Source organism: Otolemur garnettii, unplaced genomic scaffold, assembly GCF_000181295.1.
Source record: "Otolemur garnettii isolate 467f Iridium unplaced genomic scaffold, OtoGar3 scaffold00049, whole genome shotgun sequence".
In the NCBI taxonomy this organism is placed as follows: Eukaryota; Metazoa; Chordata; class Mammalia; order Primates; family Galagidae; genus Otolemur; species Otolemur garnettii.
The window spans coordinates 2,770,082-2,793,638 of NW_003852444.1; the positions used below are offsets into that span (position 1 = coordinate 2,770,082).

The window sequence follows — 23,557 nt, forward strand, 5'->3', positions numbered from 1 at the left end:
CTTCCAGGCCAGGAGCTCCCAGCAGGGACCGTGGGGTGCACCTGGGGCACACTTGCTGCTTCCGCAGTCCGGAGAAAGTGTCTGTGCAGACCTGGAGTTCTGACCGGGGCCAGGACTCCTGCTCTGGCATTGAGTGTTTAAAAGAGAAATTAGAGGGTGATCCTCCTACTGTCCTTTACTCCTGACTCCAGCCCTGGGACCGTTGCCTGCAAGTACCTTATCTGAAAACCTATAGCTCACTCTGAGCTGGCGCATCACTCTGGTGGCACAGTGGTCACTCTGGCGCATCACTCTGGTAGCACAGTGGACTCCGGAGTTCCTAAGGAGAGGTGTAGAGCCCCCTGGGCCTCAGGTATCACAATACCTTGTCTCCTCAAGGGACATGCTCTGACCCAGTGCAGATGTGACTCTGGGGTACCACAAGTGTTTGTTTAGAACATTCTTATAAAACCTTAAAAAAAAAAAGATCATCTTTAGAACTGATTTGTTTTATTTCAAGATAAAAATAGAAACAATAGATCTGAATATATTTATCTTTTCTTTAATGAGTTGACAGGGCAGAGTCACCCTCAGGTAAGAAAACCCACATAGGAAACATGTGAACAGAATTTAAAGTTGCCCCATGGGTCGAATAAGCAGGTGGTACTGTGCTCTGAACCTTCTGGCAGGGCTCTCACAGGAAATGTTCACCAGCTTCTTGGCTGGGCCCGAAGGTTTGTGTACAGGGAGGAGCTGACTCTGCAGGGCTGTGTCTTGGCTGCTGGCGCAGAGATACGTGGCTGAGACTTCCGGTTGCAGGGCTTCCAGGCGAAGGTGCAATTGAGAGCTGTCACGGAATTCTGGTGAGAAGCGACTTGGCACAGACATATTTTCACTGAGTCTTTTATAGTTGAAGATAAACATGAGCTCCGGTGGCTTCTTATCACTCTGTTTGTACCAGTACATAGCATTATGCCCCAGAGTTTGTTCACATTTCAAAGACTTCTCACCTGTCATTCCCATGACCAGGTGTCTTGGTGTCTGGGTAACTCCGGTGTCCATGGGGACTGAGGGGGAAGGGGACAAAATTCAGACAGAGCCCAGGAGGAGGAAGGGAGTTGCTGCAGCCACAAGGGAAAAGCCGGGAGTTTGAGGACAGCCGATTTAAACTCAGACTCACCTGCTCCCAGGACACAGAGGACCACACAGCAGAGCAGCCGGCAGCCCATGGCACAGGCACAGATGGGTATCAGGTACCTGGGATGCTCTGGGTGAGGGGCTGGGCTCTGGTCCCTGTGGCTCTGGTTGGTGGATTTTCCTGTGATGTCATCACTCCTGACAATTTCCTCAGCCCCTGGAGATATTTCTTCTTCATCCTTTACACTCTTATTAGGTTCTGAGGGAAGGGGGATTTGAGTTGAGTGGGCTGGATGGATGAGCTGGGCAGAAAGAGCAGTGCAGGCTTTTTGCTCTTTGGGATATTTCTCTGACAGCTGCTATTTTGCTCTTTATTTTTTAATTTTTTCATTGAGACAGATTCAGACTCTGTTGCCCTGGATAAAGTGCCATAGTATGATAGCTCACAGCAACCTCAACCTCTTGGACTCAAGCTATTCTCTTGCCTCAGCCTCCCAAGTAGCTGGGACTACAGGCACCTGCCCACAACACCGGGCTAATTATTTTCTATTTTTGGTAGAAATATTTTCTATTTTTGGTCCCACTCTTGCTGAGGCTGGTCTCAAACTCCTCAGCTCAAGCAATCCACCTGCCTCAGCCAGAAGTGAGCCCCGGCCCTGCTATTTTGCTTTTAATTCTCCTCACTCATTACAGAGATCCTTCCTTGACCCACCTCTCCCAGGATCCTTGTCAAAAATAGACAATTTCCTTTGGAAGGAATGTCCCCCCACCCCTCTCAGGCACACAGGACAGCAGCATTGACAACATTGCTGCCCTTGGTGTCTAGTCTCTACTTTGGATCAGCTTTGTGAAGAGTGAGAGTAATGGGATGACCACGGATCCATTCTGGCTTCAGAATCTTATATCCTTCATTCAAGCCGCATGACAGTGATGCCAACCAGGATCCAGGCATGGAAAGGGGACAGAGGAAGCATAGAAGGGACAAGGTGAGTGTCTGGGGCTCGTCTGAGCTTAGACTAAACATAGGGAGGATGAGGAAAGAGAAAAATACAAGCATGTGAGGCAGAATAGAAGGAAATGGACTTGAACTTCACATTACCCTGCTTGAGATGTCTGCAGCCTGTGGTCCCTGCTGATGTAAGGATGGTGTCCTATGGACTGGCTCTCCTGCCCACCCTTCCCCACTCACTCCCTACCGCTCCCCCAGGCCCCAGCCTCAGAGGTCTCCCTAGAGCACAGCTCCTCCCTGTGGCCAGAGCAGCACATCACTCAAGCCACAGGCCTCCCAGCAGCCTGGCCCCAGCCACCCCATCTCCCTTACTCCACAGGGCTAAGCAGCTGGGATGACTTTGAGGAGCCCAGGGAGAACAAAGGGGAAGGAGGCATCAGGAACCACAAAGAGTTTCCACCACTCCAGTCGTCCATACTCCTGGACACCCATTGGCTCTGTCTGGATCCCCAGTGAAGAACAAAGCAGACAGTGACCCCGCCCCTCTGGAGCCTGTGGGCCAGGTTGGACTGTCCCACACTCACTAACTGAGGAACAGTGGGCACAAGAACAGAAACACCAGCACTTCCAGCCACCGATTTCTATTTGAGTTGGGCAATGAAACATATTCACAAAAAGCCACCAGGGGAATAAAAATCTATCTCCTATGAAGTTTAAGAAATACAATCAGTATCTCAGTGATTTAAAAACTCCGTGTATGTGATGCTGTATTTCTTCACTTATTAAATCAGCAGAACTGAAATGATACTCATCTCCAAAGCCTCGTTAATTCCCCAGACCAGGCTCATCACTTCTGCAGATAACTTTCTAATTTGGGACCAGCTAGAATGACCCCTACCGGGCATTTCCACTTCACTACATAAACTGTTGTTGCATTTTGACCATATAGTTCATAGAGTTATTGGAATATCATGTGCTTTCTTAAAATAAAGGTCATGCCAATATTGCAATTTTATTTTATAAAAATTGAAAATACAAATACCAACAAATATGAAATGATCTATAATGCCTAACTGATTTTTTACCATAAATTAATGTATCATCATAGTACATATTTATTGCCACTTTGTAATGACAATTGTAACTGAAAGTTTAAATTTAAGTCATAAATCTATGCTACATATAAGTCTATGTTGGGGATAGGGATGACAGTTACCCACTATTTAAATCAAGTCTTGATAATTGAACTTTTTTGAAAAGCCAGTGATGTGTTGGGTCAGAAGGAAAGTGTTAGCATGTTTCTAAGGTTTAAATTTTATTAGATATTTTGTTTGGGCCATAAAACAAAAAGATATTAAAGGCACATGGAAGGTTGGACATTCTTCTCCCCAATAGGCTACATATTCTACTTGCCACAGTTGGAAGTATCCCATTTGTCGGTAAGGACACAGAAGCAACCCTGGTGTAGAGACTAGTATTGTTATTTTTTTTTTGATGTTTTAAATTAAATCATAGCTGTGTACATTAATGTATTTATGGGGTACAATGGGCTGGTTTTATACACAATTTGAAGTACCTACAGGAAACTTGCACCGCACTTTCTTAATTTTACAATAGACATCCACCTAGGCGTGGAAATATTTAGACCCTTCTACAAAGAAACAAAAAATGTAAAGAAGTATGATTTTTGTGCAGTGTTTTGTTTGGCTTCCAATAACTAAGGCAAATATCAAAGATTACCACATAAAATAGAATTTAAATTAAAACCCTGAAGAATAATGAAGCTGAATGTCTTGATTGCCTTGAGAACAGTGGCGAACATGGGCATTTTCTAGAGCGAGGGGTGAGTGAAAGTTGAATTTATCCTAATTCAGGACGTACCTGAAAAAAGGAAATTATCTCAGGACAGTGTGAATTGCAAGGAGGATGAGTGAAGAGTAGAAGGATAAACATGAAGTAAATTCTAGTAAAAATGTCTATTCAAAAATCAAGGCAGAACATGCTGATGGAGGATAAATGGAGAAGATATAACTGATTGCAAGGTAGCTGGGATTTGGACTACAGAGTACTGAAAAGGAGCCTCAAGAACACAGGGAATCCTCTCATGCCCTTTGCTCTGGACCAGTTCCCTAGGTGAGTATGCAGAGGGTGGGATTCCAGAAGGCTGAGCAGAGAACAAGTTCTGGAAGGCTGGAGGGCTCAGCAGAGATTTCAGAAGACATTGAGAGTTGGGAGACATTGGAATTCAGACCCAGGGAGAGAGGAGAGCTACCTGGAACATGTTGTAATCCCACCGTAACCCCAGAAAAGCCATGCACTAGTAATGATGCCCACACGCTGGGGCTCCCTAAGAGGAGGGACAAAGCTGGCACAGACCCTAGCAAATCCTACATTCAGACCTACCAGCACAAAACCCGTCACTCTTTCCAAGAAACAACATAAGCCAGTACCTCTAGGTGATATCGTCCACTATGTCACACATAATGCCCTTTGAAATCTTTCATGTTGAATATATTAGAAGTCTTACAATTGTTCAGGCCTCCCTAAATCTATCTCCTTTCTGATTCATGCTGTTGCTGGTGTCATTATACCATGACCAACTGCTGCCTAAAATTGGTGTCCAGAGTCCTTTCTGTGTCTCACATTAGCCCCTGTCATCTGCTTGTTTTTTGTTTTTTTTTAAGAGACAGAGCCTCACTCAGTTGCCCTTGGTAGAGTGCTATTACATCACAGCTCACAGCAACCTCCAGCTCTTGGGCATAGGTGATTCTCATGCCTCAGCCTCCCGAGTAGCTGGGACTACAGGCATCCACCACAACGCTGGGCTATTTTTTTGTTGCAGTTTCACCAGGGCCAGATTCAAACCCTTCACCCTCGGTATATGGGGCCGGCGCCCCACTGAGCCACAGGCGCTGCCCTGTTTTCTGCTCTTGAGGAGAGTGAAGACCAGAAGCAGCCAGAATTGGAAGAGAACCCCAGTTGGCTTCCCTGCTGAGGGAAGGCCTCCCCAGTGCACAGCCAGTACCCTGACTTCCCTCCTCCCTCTCCCCAGGGCACCTTTCATGCCTCTGCAGATCCATTTCTGTTGACAGGATGCTCACAGGTCATCTGAATTTCCTTTAAAGTTTAGAAACATTCACTCTCCTCCCTCCTTTATACCTATGACCATCAAAGATTTTTAGGAATAGTGTGGTTTCAACCGTAATTCCATGTGAAAGAAGGACCAATAGGTACAGGAGGGAAAGACAGGAAACAGTTTGCTCCGTGAGTTCCAATCTTCAGTGCATGGGACAAGGTCCTTTTTGGTTTGCAAGGTCCTAGTACTTTGGAGGTCCTTGTGAACCCCAGCTCTAGCCAAGAAATGAAATTCTGTCAGACAGGTGAGTAAGTGAAATGCAGACCTGCTCCCTGGGGACACTGACAGACCATACCACACCGACTGGAGCTCTGTCAGGCTTCCCGCATGGCAGGGAGAAGGGAGCCCCAGGGAGCAGGTGCACACAGGGTCCCCGCAGCTTCCTGGCTGAGTCTGCAGGTTTGTGCACAGGGAGGCAGTGACTCTGCAGGGCTGTGTCTTGGCTGCTGGCGCAGAAGTACACAGCAGAGTCGCCTGGTTCCAGAGACGTGATTTTAAGTTTTAAACGAGCTTTGTCTGAAGACTCAGGAAAGAAGCGACTGGGAACTGTCTCATTTACAATGCGTTCCTTATTACTGTAGACAAACATTATCTTCAGAAGTTTCTCGGAGTCCTGCTTATACCAGTACATAGCATTATGGCCCAGAGTTTGTTCACATTTCAGGGTCCCATTTCTTCCCACCTGTGTGACAAGGTATTTGGGAGTCTGAAAAACAGCAGTGTCCAAGGGGCCTGTGAGGGAGAGAAGCAGAATTCAGGCACGTCCCAGGCTAGCCCGTGGCTCTGGGCAGGCAGAAAGGCCGTGTCACGTGGACAGAGGACTCACCTGCACCCAGGAGGCAGAGACCCAGCCAGCAGAGGAGCCTGGAGCCCATGGCAGGGGCAGGAGGACCAGGCAGGCCCCAGCCCAGGGTTCTGGTCTGCAGTGGGGAGAAGAGGAGGCTGTGGCTCCTCTCCCTGAGAGGGCTGTGCGTGTGAGGTCACAGGTGCTGTCCCCCTGTATCAGGGCTGCCCTGCCCTGGCCTCTTCTTTCAGGTCCTGCACTTGCTCCTTTAGAGGAGTGTTTTGGTTTCTGGGGACAGCTTGAGTGTCACTCCTGTGCCAGTCACAGCCTCCCTCCTCTTCCTCACCCAGGACCTCAGCCCCTCCTCCCTCCCTCTCCCTTTGGGCCCCTCCCTCAGAGTCAGGCTAGTCCCCCTTCTCAGCATCTTCTACTCCTCGTCACAGGAATGTAGAAATTCTTTCTTTCTTTCTTTCTTTCTCTCTCTCTCTTTCTTTCTTTCTTTCTTTCTTTCTTTCTTTCTTCTTTCTTTCTTTCTCTCCTTCCTCCCTCCCTCCTTCCCTCCCTCCCTCCCTCCCTTCCTTCCTTCCTTCCTTCCTTCTTTCTTTTTGAGACACAGTTTCGCTATGTCACCCTTGGTAGAGTACCATGATGTCACAGCTCACAGCAACCTCAAATTCTTGGTCTTAAGCTACCCTCTTGCCTCAGCCTCCCAAGTAACTGGAACTACAGGTGTCTGCCACAACGCCCAGATATTTTTTGGTTATAGTTGTCATTATTGGCAGGCTCAGGCCAGTTGGGACCCACCAGCCCCAGTGTATATGGCTGATGCAAGGACTTCATTTTCATTTTCATTCTTTGCTCCTTTGAATATCTGATGAATGCTCAGTGACTCCCCTCCCTGACTGTTTCAGAATAGATTGACTAGAGGTCTCCCTGAGGACCAGCAGCAGCCATGTAAATGTAGGAATGTGGTCTAATTTAGGAGCAAAGTCTGATGATGAGTCTCTGAGGGTAAAACGTGCATCCCCAGAGCCTGTGATATTCTTATCTCTGCAGGGGCAGAGCTTCCAGGGCACAGGATACTGCCGGAGAGTAAGAGGTCACAGTGTAAATGGACATAGCAACCTGTGGACAGCAGGGAAGGCCTGCTGTAATAACTGTCCTGTCCTTGAGTTTCTAATATCACCCTTGTTTTGAACACAAGTTTGCAGTCCAATGCCTCAAACCCAGAGCTGCTCACGTGTAGTATCAGATGAATCTTTGTCTTGGGGCTTCCTTGAGCATGTGGGATATTTAGTGGCATCCCTGGCCCCTGCACCTGATACCAGCAACCACCCCTACTGTGACAACCAACAGTGTCTCCACCCTGCTGAAGAACTGCTATCTGCTTACTTTTTCCAACAGTCCATCCCTTTCCCTCCCCGCCTCCCCTCTGCCCCCAGCCTCAGGACTTGGTAGGGCCACAGTTCCCCCTGCTGCAGCCAGGGAGGCCCAGCTCTCATCTCTTGGTGTCCCCCATCACTGTTCTGGTCAGCATCCAGGAGGAGAAAGGCCAAGGAAACACTGCAGTCAGGAAAGTCATCACATTTTTGCACGAATCACATTTCAGAGAAACAAACCCATAAACTCCCCTTGGTAATACATGTCAATTCTGGGTGACATCCTTCCAAGGCAGACCCTGTTGGTTCATTTGTTTTTTATTGTACATAAAACTAGCCCTGGAGGTGCAGCAGTAAACAAAGGAGAAATGACCTCTGCTATGCTTGGAAATTAAAGGATGTTTTTATCTGTTTCTGTCATCGAATGGCTAGTTAGAACAAAGCATGCATGAGACATCATTCTCACTCTCATGATGCTTCTATTCTGATAGATGCAAAAGTAGATTCACACATTACCTACAGAGGAAGGGTGTAAACTACATGTTACCTGGAGGTCAGTAGTATACTCGGTATTGACATTCAAATAGTTTATACAGCACCCCCTTTTCTCATCTATAAAACAATGGACTTACATAATATTTATGACTGCCTAGCTATAAATGCTCTAAACACAACCAGGTGTAACCCCAAGATGGAAGCTGCATTCATCCAGTGTCCCATGAATCTACCTCATTTCACCACACAACTTACATTGGAAGCTTTTCAAGAAAAAAAAAAAGGCCAGTAGAAAAGGAGTAAGGAAGAGAGGAAGGAAGGAAGGGAAAAGAGAAGCAGCTACAGATTACGGCGACCATAACCACAGTGGTAAAGGCAAGTGAACAGCCTTAAAGAGTCGATTTTAAACAGGTATCTGTCTCACCATTTTGTGGAAGTGTTTTTGGGTAGGCAGCCTCTGGAGGAGATGCTGGAATGAAGCAGGTGTAAAGAAACTGTTACCACGTGTTACGTTACCTCTGGTGGTTGTTTTATTATTACTGTTTACAGGAGAGTCGTAAAACAAGAATATTTTATTGTCTATCAAGAATTCATCCATCAGTGAAAAGAATAAATCACATATGACCGTTTATACCTTCTTTTCTGACAAGGCCGGCTACACTGAAGGAGGGGAAACAAATATGAACAAGACAGAGACAGAGAGGGAGGGTGCTGAGAGTCCTAGCAAAAGCCAGCCCCATGGCAGGGAAGTAAATTCGAAACAAAGCAGTAGGTTTATCACGGATACAACTTAATCCAAATAAAGGGCCAGGGTCAGTGAGAATGGGCAGAGGATGAGAGAAAACTACAAGTGGCAAGTGGCCTAAGTGCTACCTACCATGACACAAATTTTGGACATTGGTCTTACTTTTGGCTATCAAATGTTTTATTTAAAACCTTGTTATTTTTGGAGTATTTACTCCAAATTTGGTTCTTACATGGGAAAGAAATGTGTTTGGGTATGTTCTATAAATACAATCTTCCTCCTCTAGAAATAAAACCTCCATCACCGTCTCCACTTTTCTGACTTGCCTTGAGAATATCACTTCTTCCATTACCCTAAGAACTCATGCAAGAAAATGGTGCCTCTCACTCTGATACAAAAACATCTCCTTTCCTACTGAGAAGAATGCAAAAGTCATCAACTCATGTGATCATGAGCCTGCAGGTGGACCAGCAGCCGCCAGTTTTCCGATTATAAATTCAGATGAAAGCCGGGTAGGATGTCCTCTACAGACCATGTTCCTTTTTTCTTTACACAACATCAGTTCATGCTATTTGCCTATTTAGCTATCAACGTCTCATCTATCAACTCAAAATATTTATATTTATAATAACTATTGACCATAAATAATTAACATACAGACACTTGAAAGAATGGTTAAAACTTAAATGCACTGCAAAATTGCCCAGGCATTTTTCAACTATGAAAAGTAGACATGCCTTTTTTGAAAAGAAGCTATGGGTGTTTGGTGAGGGAAGGAGTGGAGAAAGTCCCCAAGGACACTTAAGACCTCAAGCCTCAAGTTGAAGCTAATGACTTTGAATATTTCATATTGAGCTTAGAAGTATGTGTTGTTGTGTTTTATATATATACACACACACACATATATACATATATATATTTTCAACAGAATTCAAAGTAGTCATACTACAGAAAGGTAAGAAATTTATATTTGATTATAAACATATGAATTATCTATCTACATTGGATTCCTTTATCCCATTCTAAGATGAAGTAATAAAGTAATCATCCCAGAAGGAGTAGCTATGTGCCTGTTAAACATGGGGGTACCATTCACTTCCGGCAGCATGGAAGAGTAGATTCAGGAGTATAAACACATCCTGTGCCAGGCACAGAGGCTCATGCCTATAATCTGAACTGTCTGGGAGGCCAAGGTGAGAGGATCACTTGAGGTCAAGAGTTCGAGACCAGCCTGACAACAGTGAGATCTCTACCAAAAGTAGAAAACTTAGCTGGACATGATGGCTCATCCCATGTAGTCCCAGCTACTTGGAAGACTGAGGCAAGAATATCACTTGAACCCAGAAGTCTGAGTTTGCAGAGAGCCTAGGTCACATTACCAGATTGTACCCCAAGCACCAGAGTGAGACTCTGTCTCAAAGTAGATAGATGGATGGATGAATGGATGGATGGATGGATGGATGGATAGATAGATAGATAGATAGATAATTCTGAACCTTCTTTCTTGCTGCAAAACTAAAGCCTACCTCAAATGTAACTTTCTTGTGGTTTTTGGATATCTCAGAAGCAAGGGAAATTTCAAATCCCTTTTATTAAAGGTGAAAGGACAACCTCTAGGGAAAACAAAGTGAAAAGTCACGTGATGGGGTGAATCCTGGGCACCTTTCAGGGCCACCTCCTTTTCTATCTAAGGTGTCTGGGCAGTATCAGGTATTTGATATCTGGATAATTCTAGCTTCCATGGGTCTTTGCAGAATGAGACAGAACCTGGGGATGGATTCCACATAGGAATCTGGTGCTGCCATTTTAACAGAACCATTTGCTGAAACCCAGATTAGCAGTTTCCTATCAGTGCTGGACAGTCCTTCTCTCAGAATGCAGAGGATCATCCACAAGAGATACAAGGAAAAACATCCTTTCTAGCTGAATTCCCTGTTATTCTGCAGTGAAAGATATGAGGCTCTAGGTCCCGTCTGTTCTGATAACGAATTTCCTGAGGTTGTTGCCATCTCTGCAAAATCCCTGAGGACCCCCCTAGCCAGGCAGGCTCCCTTCCTGGGCCCCAGGAGTTCCTTGGCTGTCAGGACTTAGCTGCCCTGGGCTGAACAAAGTCCACCCCGGGGCCCTCTCTCATTCTTCCCAAGAAGGGGTCTCAGCCTGAATCTGCTGCAGGATATCACCCTGCCCAACTCAAAGCATCCTCCTTTCTCATCCCCGAAAGGCTCTCCTGGAGTCAGTCTGGCAGCCCAGGCTCTTTGCTGGGACAGACACGTATGCACATCAGGGCAAAGTGAGCAGTCTGTCCTTTTCAGCACTGCCTCACAGCCTCTGCAGACCACTTGCCCCCACATTGTAAATGAAGGCAGTCTTTCTCTTAACCCTCTCCCATCCAGAAGTTGTGTCAGCCCTTCCTCAGGGTTCCCTGAGCCTCAGTAGAGTCACAGCTCCTCCTTGTGGCTTCAGGGTCAAAGATGCCAAGATTCAGGCCAGCAGGGACTCAGAGACAATAATAGTGTCCTAGAGCTCTTAGATATAAGGACAGACAGTTGAGGGGGGAGAGCTTCCTTCCTCCCTCTCTACAGGAGGTTTCAGCCCAAAATACAGACTCAAAGTATAAAACTTTTAAAATTATGAAAAATATAAAAACTAACTTTCAGAATTAGTTGATTGGATTGTTGCAGAGAAACATTCCCATCAAGACAACTGGAAAATCTTACTAAAAACAGCAGAGAAATTTTCTAAGGCATCTGAAGGTACTAATGGTGTAAGGACTTAAGACACTGATACCATGAAGAGAAAGGATCATTCTGACAAAACACTTCTCCTTGAACTGATTTGCCAACTGTACCAAATACTTCTAGGTATTTGAGAAGAAGGGAAAACTGAGAGGTAAGTGGCTTCCAGGCACACTGATCACCTTTCTGGTCCCGAGAACAATTATGTTAGCGATTATTCCTAACCTGACATAATGTAACATAGATATCTAACTCGGGCAGGACCCAATTTTAGACACCTTTCTTATTTCTATGGGGTCCTTCCCTCCAGGTTATGAAAATCCCACCTTTCATAAAAATGTGAGACATTTATTTTCCCTTTCAGTAAAGCCAATTAACCAAAACACATGACCACCCAAATTGCTAAGGGAATCTGGCACAACCTGTGTCCTTAAAAAATGGTGCCATCAGGTCTTACTTGTAGAGGACTAGTGATTGTTTATCTTGAGAACACTAATGCCAAAGGTTGTGTCTGCTTGCCTGTATGAAAAACTGATATTTCTTTCCACAGCCACTTTTTGTGGTGACTAGGAACATTTATTGGACACCATGTCCCCAGATTCTCCAGCAGGGAATGGAGAAGTGAGACTCAGACCGCATGTGAACTCGTGTCCCTGCAGCTTCCTGGCTGAGCCTGCAGGTTTGTGCACAGGGAGGCAGTGACTCTGCAGGGCTGTGTCTTGGCTGCTGGCGCAGAAGTACACAGCAGAGTCGCCTGGTTCCAGAGACATGATGTTAAGTTGTAAATGAGCTTTGTCTGAAGACTCAGGAAAGAAGCGACTGGGAACTGTCTCATTTACATTGAGTTCCGTATTATAGTAGCTAAACATTAACTTCAGAAGTTTCTCAGAGTCCTGCTTATACCAATACATAGCATTATGGCCCAGAGTTTGTTCACATTTCAGGGACCCATTTCTTCCCATCTGTGTGACAAGGTATTTGGGAGTCTGAAAAACAGCAGTGTCCAAGGGGCCTGTGAGGGAGAGAAGCAGAATTCAGGCACGTCCCAGGCTAGCCCGTGGCTCTGGGCAGGCAGAAAGGCCGTGTCACGTGGACAGAGGACTCACCTGCACCCAGGAGGCAGAGACCCAGCCAGCAGAGGAGCCTGGAGCCCATGGCAGGGGCAGGAGGACCAGGCAGGCCCCAGCCCAGGGTTCTGGTCTGCAGTGGGGAGAAGAGGAGGCTGTGGCTCCTCTCCCTGAGAGGGCTGTGCGTGTGAGGTCACAGGTGCTGTCCCCCTGTATCAGGGCTGCCCTGCCCTGGCCTCTTCCTTCATGTCCTGCACTTGCTCCTTTAGAGGAGTGTTTTGGTTTCTGGGGACAGCTTGAGTGCCACTCTTGTGCCAGTCACAGCCTCCCTCCTCTTCGTCACCCAGGACCTCAGCCCCTCCTCCCTCCCTCTCCCTTTGGGCCCCTCTCTCAGAATCAGGCTAGTCCCCCTTCTCTGAGTCTCTTACTCCCCTTCACAGGAATGCAGGACTTCATTTTCTCTGTGGAATCTTTGCTCCTTTGAATGTCTGATGAATGCTCAGTGACTCCCCTCCCTGACTGTTTCAGAAGAGATTGACTTGAGGTCTCCCTGAGGACCAGCAGCAGCCATGTAAATGCAGAAATGGTGTCTAATTTAGGAGCAAAGTCTGATGATGAGTCTCTGAGGGTAAAACGTGCATCCCCAGAGCCTGTGATGTTCTTATCAGTGCAGGGGCACAGCTACTAGGGACAGGAGGCTGCTGGAGAGTCAGGTCACTGTGTGGGGAGCAAACGGTAGTGGATGTAAACACCACAGGGACCGCAGGCAAGACCTATGGGAACGACCATCCTGTCCTTCAGTTGTCTATGTATCACCCTCTTTCTCTGGCACACAGTTTACAAGGCACAGCCTCGAACCCACCCCTACTCACATGTTGCAGCCGATGAGTCTTTGTCCTGGGGCCGCCCTGGGCATGTGGGCTGTTGAGGAACATCCCCGGCCTCAGATACCTGGTGCCGGTAACCACTCCTGCGTGACAACCAACAGCTTCTCCAGGCAGGGCCCAGTCAACCTCGGTGGAGAACTGCTCTCCTTTTATTTCTTCCAACAGCCCCCCTTTCCCTCCCAGCCTCCCCTTTGCCCCCAGCCTCAGGGCTTAGTAGGCCCCCAGCTCTCCCTGCCATAGTCAGTGAGACCCAACTCTCAGGTCATGACACCCCACATCAGTGGCCTCTGGTCAGCAACCATCAGGAGAAAGATGAGTGAATCACCCACATTTTTGTGTCTATCATACACTAAAGAAACACACCCGGAAGAACTCCCTGTGGTGACATTGGCAACTATTGGTGAAACCCTCCCAAAGACAGACCCTCATGTTTCATTCGCGTGCTATAGAACACTAAACCAGCGCCAGAGGGCCAGCCTTAACCACAGCCAAAATGACCACTGTCCTGCGAGCGTCGGACATGCTCTGTTTGCTGCTATTGAACGAGTATTAGTGCAGCCCGAGTGAGGCCATATTCTCACTCTCCTTACGGTGATTAGCTGACTAGAGCCCAAACAAATTCACACACTCTCTGTAGATTTTAGTTGTACAATACATGGTACATGGAGGTCAGAATTCAAATCAGTATTTGCATGTAAATAGTGCACACATCTCCTTTTCCCAACTGCAAAAATGTGGGTTAAATAATTTCAAGATCATGACCAGGCATCCCCTAGACACAGGCTTAATTCTTCCATTGTTCCCAAGACCTCCTTCATTTCACCACACAGCTTACAAGGGAGACTTTTCAAGAAAGAAAGGTGGGGAGGAAGAAAGGGGGTAAGGAAGAGGCGGTGGGAGGAGGAAGGACGAGAGGCACGCAGGAGGCAAGGGAGTTAAGTAACCCCACACAAGCCACACACAACAGTGATCAGAACCATATAGTACAGTGACTGTCCTGAAAAGTGGATTTAAACAATTACTGATCTCAGAGAACAAATCATCGATTGTTTATGCCTCTTTTTCTGGCAAGACCAGATACTCAGGGAAGGGAAAACCCCACAGACAGGAGAGAGCCCACACAGGCTCTCTGGGAGGACCAGCTTTCCGTCAGAAACATAACTGAGGAAGAAGTGTGCTAACTTAGTCATGGAGACGATTTAATCCACGAAATGGTAGAGAGACACAGGGCCAGTGGGAACAGGCCAGAAGAGCAGAGAGAGAAAACTGCCAGGGCTGGAAAGTGGGCCGGATGCTGTCAGGACAAACATTTTTGACCCCAGTCCTATTTTTTGCTGTTGAATATTGAAAATCCTTCTAATGTGGGGCCACTTCCCCACAACTTGGGACACTTTGTGAGAAAGAAACATGTAGTGTTCTCTTTTATGAACAAAATCTGCCTTTTTTGTGTAGAAGCTCCATCGCTGCCTCGCTGCCCTCTGACTTCCCAGAGCAGACCCGCCTCAGCCCCTGGGAGCACACGGGGGAAACTGCGCTGGGTTCCGGCAGGATAGGACTGAGCAGAAATCCCTTGTGCCCAATAAAGTCAAATTTAGTTTCCCGGACACAGAGTCCTATGAAGATTTCAGTTTCCTCAGATTCTGAATCTCTTGACTGGCTCTCAGAACTGTTTTCTCGAGTCTGCAAGGGGACAAGGGTCATGCCCTCATTTCTATTCCTCTCATCTGGCCGCTGGTTACCTGTGGCTCTCACTCTGATGCCGAAAATCTCCTCTCCTGCTGAGAAAAATACAAAAGTCGTGTGCACAGTAACTCGTGTGACCATGAGCCTGCAGGGGGACCCGCAGCTGCCAGTTTTCCAAAAGTAAACTCAGATGAGCCAGGTAGGACGTCCTCTACAAACCATTTTGTCTTTTCTCTTTACACATCGTCAGCTCATGTGATTTGCCTATTTAGGTATAAGGTCTCAGCCATCAGCTTAAAATGTTTACATCTGCTATACTTCTTAGTATATTGATCATAAATGATCAACCTATAGCCTTTTGAAAGCAATGCATAAAACTTAAATGCAATGCAATATTGCATAGGTGTTTTTCATTAACTATGACAAATATATATCACCTTTCTGTGAGAAGTTATGGATGTTTGGTGAAGGAAGGAGTGGAGAAAGTCCACAGGGACCCTTAATACCCCAAGCCTTAAATTAAAGCCAATGACTTTAAGTATTTAATATTGAGCTTAGAAGGATAGGTTCTTATATTTTGTTTTGTTTATTATTATTATTATTAATTTGGGGTTCTTCTTTTCATTTCATTTTTGTTGGTGTTGTCATTGTAGTTTTTGACCAGGGCTGGGTTTGAACCTGCCACCTCCGGCATATGGGGCCCGTGCCCTACTCCTTGAGCCACAGGCACTGCCCAGTTCTTATATTTTGTAGTGTGTATAACTTTCAGTAGAATTGAAAGTGGCTCATACTACAGAAAGTTAAGAAATTTAAATTCTAGTATAGAAAAATAAGTTGGCAGGCAGTGCCTGTGACTCAAGGAGTAGGGTGTTGGCCCCATATATCAGGGGTGGCAGGTTCAAACTTAGCCCCAGCCCATAAGTACAAAAAAGAAAAAGAAGAAGAAGAAGAAAAGAAAGAAAAAGAAGTTGGCTATCGTTATTGCCATTGTAAGATGAATTGAAAAATTAACCTTCACAGAGGGCCTAGCAGGTCACATGTTCAGCTGTGTGGGAAACATTCCCTTGGGGGAGCAGGTGGGATACACATGGGCGGCTGTGTAGCTACTCCGAAGCTTCCTCCTGCTGCATAAATACAACTTTCACTAAATGTGATTTTCTTGTAGTTTTTAATTTCTAAGAAGCAAATCAATTTCAAAAGCTTTTTTATTAAAGGCAAAACAGGAAGCTTTAGGGAAGACAAAGCGAGAAGTCACGAGTCAGGGCTGGGTCCTGGATGTCTGTCAATGCCGCCTCCTTTTCTACCTCTAGGAGCTGGGATGTCATTGGGTGTTTTGACATCAGGACAGATATGACATCTCTGTGTCTTTGTAGGTAGAGATAGAAGCTAGAGATGGAGTCCATAAGGGAATATGCTGCTCCTGTTTTGACAGAATCATTTGCTCAAACCCAGAAGAGCAGTTTCCTAGCAGTGCTGGAGACTCCTGCTCCAAGAACACAGAGGACCATCCACAAAAGAGACACAGATAAAACCCTTTCTAGTCAAATTCCCTGATGCCTTGGGTAAGGGAGATGGGGCTATAGGTCCCTGTGGCAGAAGGTCCCTGTGGCAGAATAATGGATTTCCTGTGGTTATTGCCACCTCTGCAAGATCCCTGGAGAACCCCTGGATAGGCAAACTTTCTGCCTGGGCCCCAGGAGCTCCCTCCCTGGCAGGGCTCAGATGTATTGGGCTGAGCTGAAGCACAGGCCCAGCCCAGATCCTCTCTCATTCCTTCCAGGAAGGGTTCCTCAGCCTACACCTGCTGTGGGCTGTCACCCTGCTCAGCTCAAAGCCTTTTCCTTTCTAGTTCCATAAAGGCTCTCACGGGGCCAGTCTGGCAGGCCAGGTCTTTTGCTGGGACAGATACACAGCAGTCTGCCTTTAACCCTCACATCTCAGCACTGCCTCACAGCCTCTGCAGATCACTTGTCCCCATGTTGGAAATAAAGCCAGTCTTTCTCTTAACACTGTCCCATCCAAAGAATGTGTCAGCCCTTCCTCAGGGTTCCCTGAGCTTCTGTAGAGTCACAGCTCCTCCTTGTGGTTTCGGAAGCCTAGAAGTCAGGCCTAAAGGAGCCCCCAGGCAGCAGGGTGGTGGAGTTCTTAGTAATATATGGAAGGGTGCAGCTGCATTGCTCCTCCTCTTCAGGAGGCTTTCACTCCAAATATGAACAGACCCCAAGTGAAAAATGTTTTAAAAACTTATGCTGCAAAACACCCCCACTAAAACAACTAGAAAATCTCACCAAATAAGAAAACCAAATGGTTAAAGCATCTGCAGCTATTGAAGGTAAGGCCTTAAGAGGCTGATATCTCAGAGAGAAAGGATCATTCTGACAGAATGCTTTTTCCTGGAAGTTATTTGCTAATTTCGGATCATGGACTATGTAGAGGAGAAAAGGGAAAGTGAGAGGTAAGTGGCTTGGAGGCATGTCCGTCACCTTTGTAGTGAGGAGATCACAGTTGGTGTTCCGCCACTCCTGTTACCCTACTCTATCCTACCTTAGACACCTAACTTAACTTGGGTAGCAGCCTAATTAGGATGCTTTTAAGGGGTGCTTCCATCCATGCTGCAAGATTCCCTCCTTTCATAAAAACGTGAGACATTTCTTTTCCCTTTGAGTGAATCCAATTATCTAATACACACGACCTCCCAAATTACCAAGTGCATCTGGCATGAACTATCTGTGAAAAGTCATGCTGTCAAGGCCCCCTTGCTGAGGCCCAGCTCTTTTGCTCATCTTGAGAACATATACACAGCAGGCTGCATCTGTTTGCCTACATAAAAGACTGATATTTCTCTTCCTTCTTCAGAATTATTAGTGTATTTCCTGTGATGCCCAGCCCATTCTGGTTTAATGCTTTTTCAGTAATTAAACTGCTTTCTTTCTCTTTACTCTGGTGGAGGGGATTTCTGCGTTGGGAAGAGATTTTGTTTTCAATTTTGTTTCTCTAACACAGTACATGGACACTGTGCTAGGGACACGTGTCAACGTCCTGTGATGCAGGCAGTGATTTTCAAGGCTGCTGTCTTACCAGCTGTCAGAGGAGCCCTTGCTCCAGGTGAGAAGCTCCAAAACACAATAGGAAAATAACATTTGTGCTTCCCCGATTTTCTTGTTTTCTGCCCTAGCACTCGTGACCATTTCTCAGAGAAGGCATCACTCAACATCTGTCCGTGCTTTCAGCCTCCACTCCCGTGAGGGGGGGGTAATTGGAGCACAGACACCTTCTGCAGAAAGCGCTAGTGATCCCTTGAGAACATTCTAATCAGGACACCTACCACGTAAAGAGTACTTCCCTTACCTCAGCATTTATGTAAATAATGATGCAAACTTTTTAATATTTCAACAGATATAGAGTATGCAATTTTTTTATTCATAAGGCTATATTATAGGGTGGTTAAATCTGAGGCTTTAATGTAACTCATCAACTAAATAGTGTACATTGTATCCAATAGATAATTTTTCATGCCTCACACCCTGCTGTCCTCTCCCTTTGGTATCTCCCATGTCTACTGTGTCACTCCGGATGGAGTGGGGGCTCACCACATAGCTTAGCCCCTACTGTATGTAAGAGCATGCAGGATTTGGTTTCCAATTCCCAAGCTACTTCACTTAGGATAATGGCCTCCAGTTCCATGCAAATTGCTGCAAATGGCATTATTTCATCCTTTTTCAGACTAAGTAGTATTCTATGGTGTTTATGTGTGTGTTCAGGTGTGGATTGGGTCTCGGTGTGTGTGTGTGTTGTGTTTGGGTGTGTGTCTGTATACGTGTGTGTTGCGTTTGGGGGTGTGCACGTACACACACATACATGTATATGTGGATGAAGGCTCATGCCACTCAGCCAAGGCATTGCCCCCATCCCTGTGATCACCATTTATTCAGTGCCTGTGCAGTGCTATGGCTCATGGCATGTATGGGGATAAAAGGGGGGGCAGAGTCCTACAAAGGAGGAAGATAAAGCTGGACACAGAGCCCTGCACACAGCCTGTGATTACAGCCACAACCAGGCCTTGCTGGAGCCGAGGCCTTCCAAGCGTGAGTATCCCACCTGTGCTCCAGAGCCTCTGCCTCTGCAGTAAAAGGGAACCCTCACAAGGGGCCGGGGCCAGTGGCAGAGTCTAGGTGAGACTGTAGTGTCTTCCCGATCAGGTCCTGCAGGTGAGGCCGAGGATGGGACCCAGAGGAGTAAACGTATGGCCCACTTTGCACCTATCGTCTAAGTGTATTTACTAACAGTGTCCCCTTCACTACCAAACATGTTCCCATTTAGATGATAAATTGTATGATCCCCTGAAATATGAGAATATAGATCTCTTCCCAATTTTTTATTTCTCTGTAGTGTTTCTGTCCTGATGGCCCCAGCAAACCTCCCTGGATGAGACTGACTTCACAGAATGAAGATTCATCTGTCCTGACCAGGTCGGACTGGACCCTGGATGATTGTACCTGACTCCGTTATGGATACTTTTTCAGAGACACAGGGGGTTCCTACAGGCACCAACCATGCTTGTAATATTAGGATAGGGAATCTTTGTCTTTACAATACCTGAATGAATGACTTAATGAATAAATAAGTGTAGAACCTTTATGATGTACTCAGGCAGCCTAGCACACTACAGCCAATTATATTTCCTATTGAATTTTCGAAATCCACCTGTTCTAGCTGGAAATCCAGTATGTCCCTTTTGTAGCTTTTTGCTACATAACCCCTCCTGCTAGTAGTTTAAAAATCCTCGAGTTTCACCTCCCTGGACTCAATCCTGCTACTGCACCTCACGCTGAGAGTGGACACGAAACACCTACTGTTCTCCTTACTGCCCCGGACACTCTGTGGCACCTGCTGTTGCTCTGTGCAGACCTCGTCCCTGGTCTGGGTCATGTTGCCCCTACAGCAGTGGACCACTCATCCATCTCCAAACCTGAGGTGCTTCTGTCCCTGTCATGTAATGTCCCAGAACACTCCTCCTTGACAGCACTGGGGATCTGGCAGCCACGGCATCTGCGTTCTGCTCCTCTGCTTTGCATTCAGTGCCTCATCTCCTCCCTAGTGAGCTGGTCCCCGCTCAGAGATGGAGATGTGTTCTGCTAAATAGGAAGAAACACCACCCGAGACCAGAGGAGGGTGCAGAGGTCCCTCTCTAGATTTACCTGGTCACTCACTTGGCCCCATCTGTTCCATCCTTGGGGTCCACAGCCACGTTCTTTGGTGCCTGAGAACATTTCCCAAACCTGAGCCCTCAGATTCCCTACTGCTAATTGCCACTTGGTCAATTAAATTTGAGTTTTGAGCCCTAGCGCTGGATGCACCTCACCACAACCACACATCTCCCTGCCCCACTCCCAGGCAGGGCGGCACTGAGCCTGGGAGCAGAGAGAAGCCCGACGTCAGACCTGTAGAAGGGCAGGAAATGTCTCTGCCAGTCTGTGGCCCAGAGATACATGGCTGAGTCTCCCAGCTGTGCACAAGTGGAGTGTGATCTGGCAGACATTTCTGCTGAAAAGTGATTCGTGGAAAAAACCCTGCCTCCTCTGAAGGAAAATTGTGGTTGAAATGAATGAGGAGCTCTACTCACGTCTCAGGGGTCTATTGTTACCAAGAACAATAAAAGTGAGTAGACAGAGGGTCACAACCCAGAGCCATGCTCTGTCACTTCTCTGACATTTTGGCCAGAAATGTGGCAGACTCCAATTTGGAGTGCTAGGCTGCTTGAGTACATCCAATTTCCATGTGTCTGTGGAGGAATCTGAGTACAAGAGAACGAGGCAAAAGCTCAGAACTGGCCTTAGGTAAACACAGGGTGCAAGGTTCAAAAGCACTCACCTGCTCCCAGGGGAACAAGGGTCACCTAGCATAGAGGCCTAATGTCCACAGCAGGGTAGAGCAGGGTTGAGGCCACTTCCAGCTGGGGCTCTGGTCATCAGCTGTACATGTGAGGGGATTTTGTGATGGGATAGTCTTAGTAACACAGACTGAGGACCCCAATGGGAGTTGGGGTCCTAGTTCCAGACTAGACACCAATGGCCCCATGCTCCATGAGCATGGACTGAGGGACAGTGGAGACTTGGAAGGCTGGGTGTGTGGGGGGGGTGTAGTGAGGGATGAGAAATTACTTAATGGGTACAATGTGTGCTGCTCCCATGATGGACACACTGATACCCCCACTGACATCACAATGAAACATACCAGTGTAACAAGTATATGTACTCCATATGCTTACAGATATCAACGAATAATTATAAAAGACAGAGAGACCAAAGGTGGGGAATAGCCCTTGAAGTATCAGCATGTTGAAAAAATCCAGTGAGGGGCTCAGACCTGAATCCAAGAAGGGCATGTCATACTTTTGTAGAGTCGGGTCTGGGGTCTCCGTATATAGATCAGGCTGGTCTAGAAATCTAGTTCTGACACAATCTTCCCAAGGAGCTGAGATTATAGATGTGAATAACCACACCTAGCCTAAACAAGATCGTTTCATGTCAGGGGAAAGAGAGTAGCTGATGAGCGAAGCTGTGGCCCATGCTTCTCAGGCTTTGAACTGATAGGAGCAGACAGAGGCACATTTGCTGCCTGAGGGGTTCAGAGACAGTGTCTGTGCAGATTTGGAGTTCTCTTCTGGGTCAAGACTTGTTGTTGATCTTTGAGTATAAGAAAGAGAAATTAACAAATGGACAATCTGAAATATACAATAACAGAATTGGTAACAAAAAAAATACATAAGTATTTCTCAAACTCATTGCCCCAAGGGGTGAGTCTTCTAATGTCTTTTCCACTTGACCCTTGTACTGGGACCACTGCTGAAAGTCCATTTCCTGAATCCCTGGAATCCAATGCTACTTGACACTGGGTGGCAGCAGATTATGAAAGAAGGGACTTCTTGTTTCCCTCTGGACCTGAGTGTCAGAACAACACACAGGACAGTGTTCTGGCCCAGTACAGGGGAGTGACTTTGGAGTGGCACAAGTGTTTGTTTAGAAGATTTTTGTAAAATCTTGAAAGAAATGATCCCGAACACAGGGTTTGTTTTATTTCAGGAACATAAAAAAGCTATTTAAAAAAACCTGAATCAAAATACATGTGTATGTTTTTACAGGTAAAAGGAAAGTGATACAATAAATATAAATATGTGCAGAGGATTTAAAGTTGCCTCATGGGTTGAATGAGCAGGTGGTACTGTGCTCTGAACCTTCTGGCAGGGCTCTTACAGGAAATGGTACACGAAACCCTCGGTTGCCCCACAGTTTCCTGGCTGGGCCTAAAGGTTTGTGTACAGGGAGGAACTGACTGTGCAGGGCTGTGTCTTGGCTGCTGGAGCACAGATATGTGGCTGAGTCTTCTGGCTGCAGGGCGTCCAGGTGAAGGTACAAGTGAGTGCTGTTAGGGTACTCCGGTAAGAAGCGACTTGGCACAGTCGTGTTTTCTCTGAGTTCCTTTAGGTAGTAGGCAAACATGAGCTCTGGTGGCTTCTTATCACTCTGTTTGTACCAATACATAGCATTATGCCCCAGATTTTGTTCACATTTCAAAAACTTCTTATCTGTCATTCCCATGACGAGGTGTCTTGGTGTCTGGGTAACTCTGGTGTCCATGGGGACTGTGGGGGAAGGGGACAAAATTCAGACAGAGCCCTGGAGGAGAAGGATATTGCTGTAGCCACAGGAAAAAAGCTTGGAGTTTGAGAAAAGCCAGTTTAAACCCAAGACTCACCTGCTCCCAGGACACAGAGGACCACACAGCAGAGCAGCCGGCAGCCCATGGCACAGGCACAGATGGGTATCAGGTACCTGGGATGCTCTGGGTGAGGGGCTGGGCTCTGGTCTCCTTGGCCCTGGTTGGTGGATTTTCCTGTGATGTCATCACTCCTGACAGTTTCCTCAGCCCCTGGGAATATTTCTTCTTCACTCTTTACATCCTTTGTAGGTTCTGAGAGAAGGTGGATTTGAATTGAGTGGGTTGGATGGATAAGCTGGATAGAAAGAGCAGTGTAGGCTTTTCACTCCTCAGGACATTCCTCTGAGAGCTGCTTTTGCTCGCAGGTGCCCTCTCATTACAGAGATCCTCCCTGGTCTCTGTCCCCCACCCCACAAACTTTCCCTATTCAGGCACCCAGGCAGGGTCATTCTCAATGGTTGCTGACCTCAGTGTCTAGTTTCTGCTATTGGTCAGCCTTATAGAAAGAGAGTGATGGGATGACCACAGCTCCATTCTGGTCCAATATCCTTCATTCAAACTGCATGACTGTGATGCCAACCAGGATCCAAGCATGGGGAGGGGACTGAGGGAGCATAGAAGGGACAAGGTGAGTGTCTGGGGCTCGTCTGAGCTTAGAGTAAACATAGGAAGGATGCAGAAAGAGAAAAGCATAAGCATGTGATGCAGACAAAGGGGAATAGATTGGAAAGTCACACTACTGTGCTTAAGATGTTATAGCTTGTGCTCACAGATGATGTGAGGATGGTGTCCAGTGGGCTGGGTCTCCTGCCCACCCTACCCTCCACTCACTCCTTACCCCTTCCCCAGGTCCCAGCCTCAG

The 23,557-nt window shown here is 46.7% G+C and overlaps 2 gene segments (V, D, J or C); both read right to left on the reverse strand.

The window, feature by feature from the left end:
- Positions 1-609: 609 nt before the first annotated feature.
- Positions 610-2,970, reverse strand: LOC100948726. The segment is given in 3 exon segments: positions 610-1,046; positions 1,160-1,375; positions 2,964-2,970. Coding segments are annotated over 3 exon segments (660 nt in total).
- A 2,445-nt stretch (positions 2,971-5,415) lies between these two features.
- Positions 5,416-6,091, reverse strand: LOC100949028. The segment is given in 2 exon segments: positions 5,416-5,933; positions 6,028-6,091. Coding segments are annotated over 2 exon segments (567 nt in total).
- Positions 6,092-23,557: the final 17,466 nt, after the last annotated feature.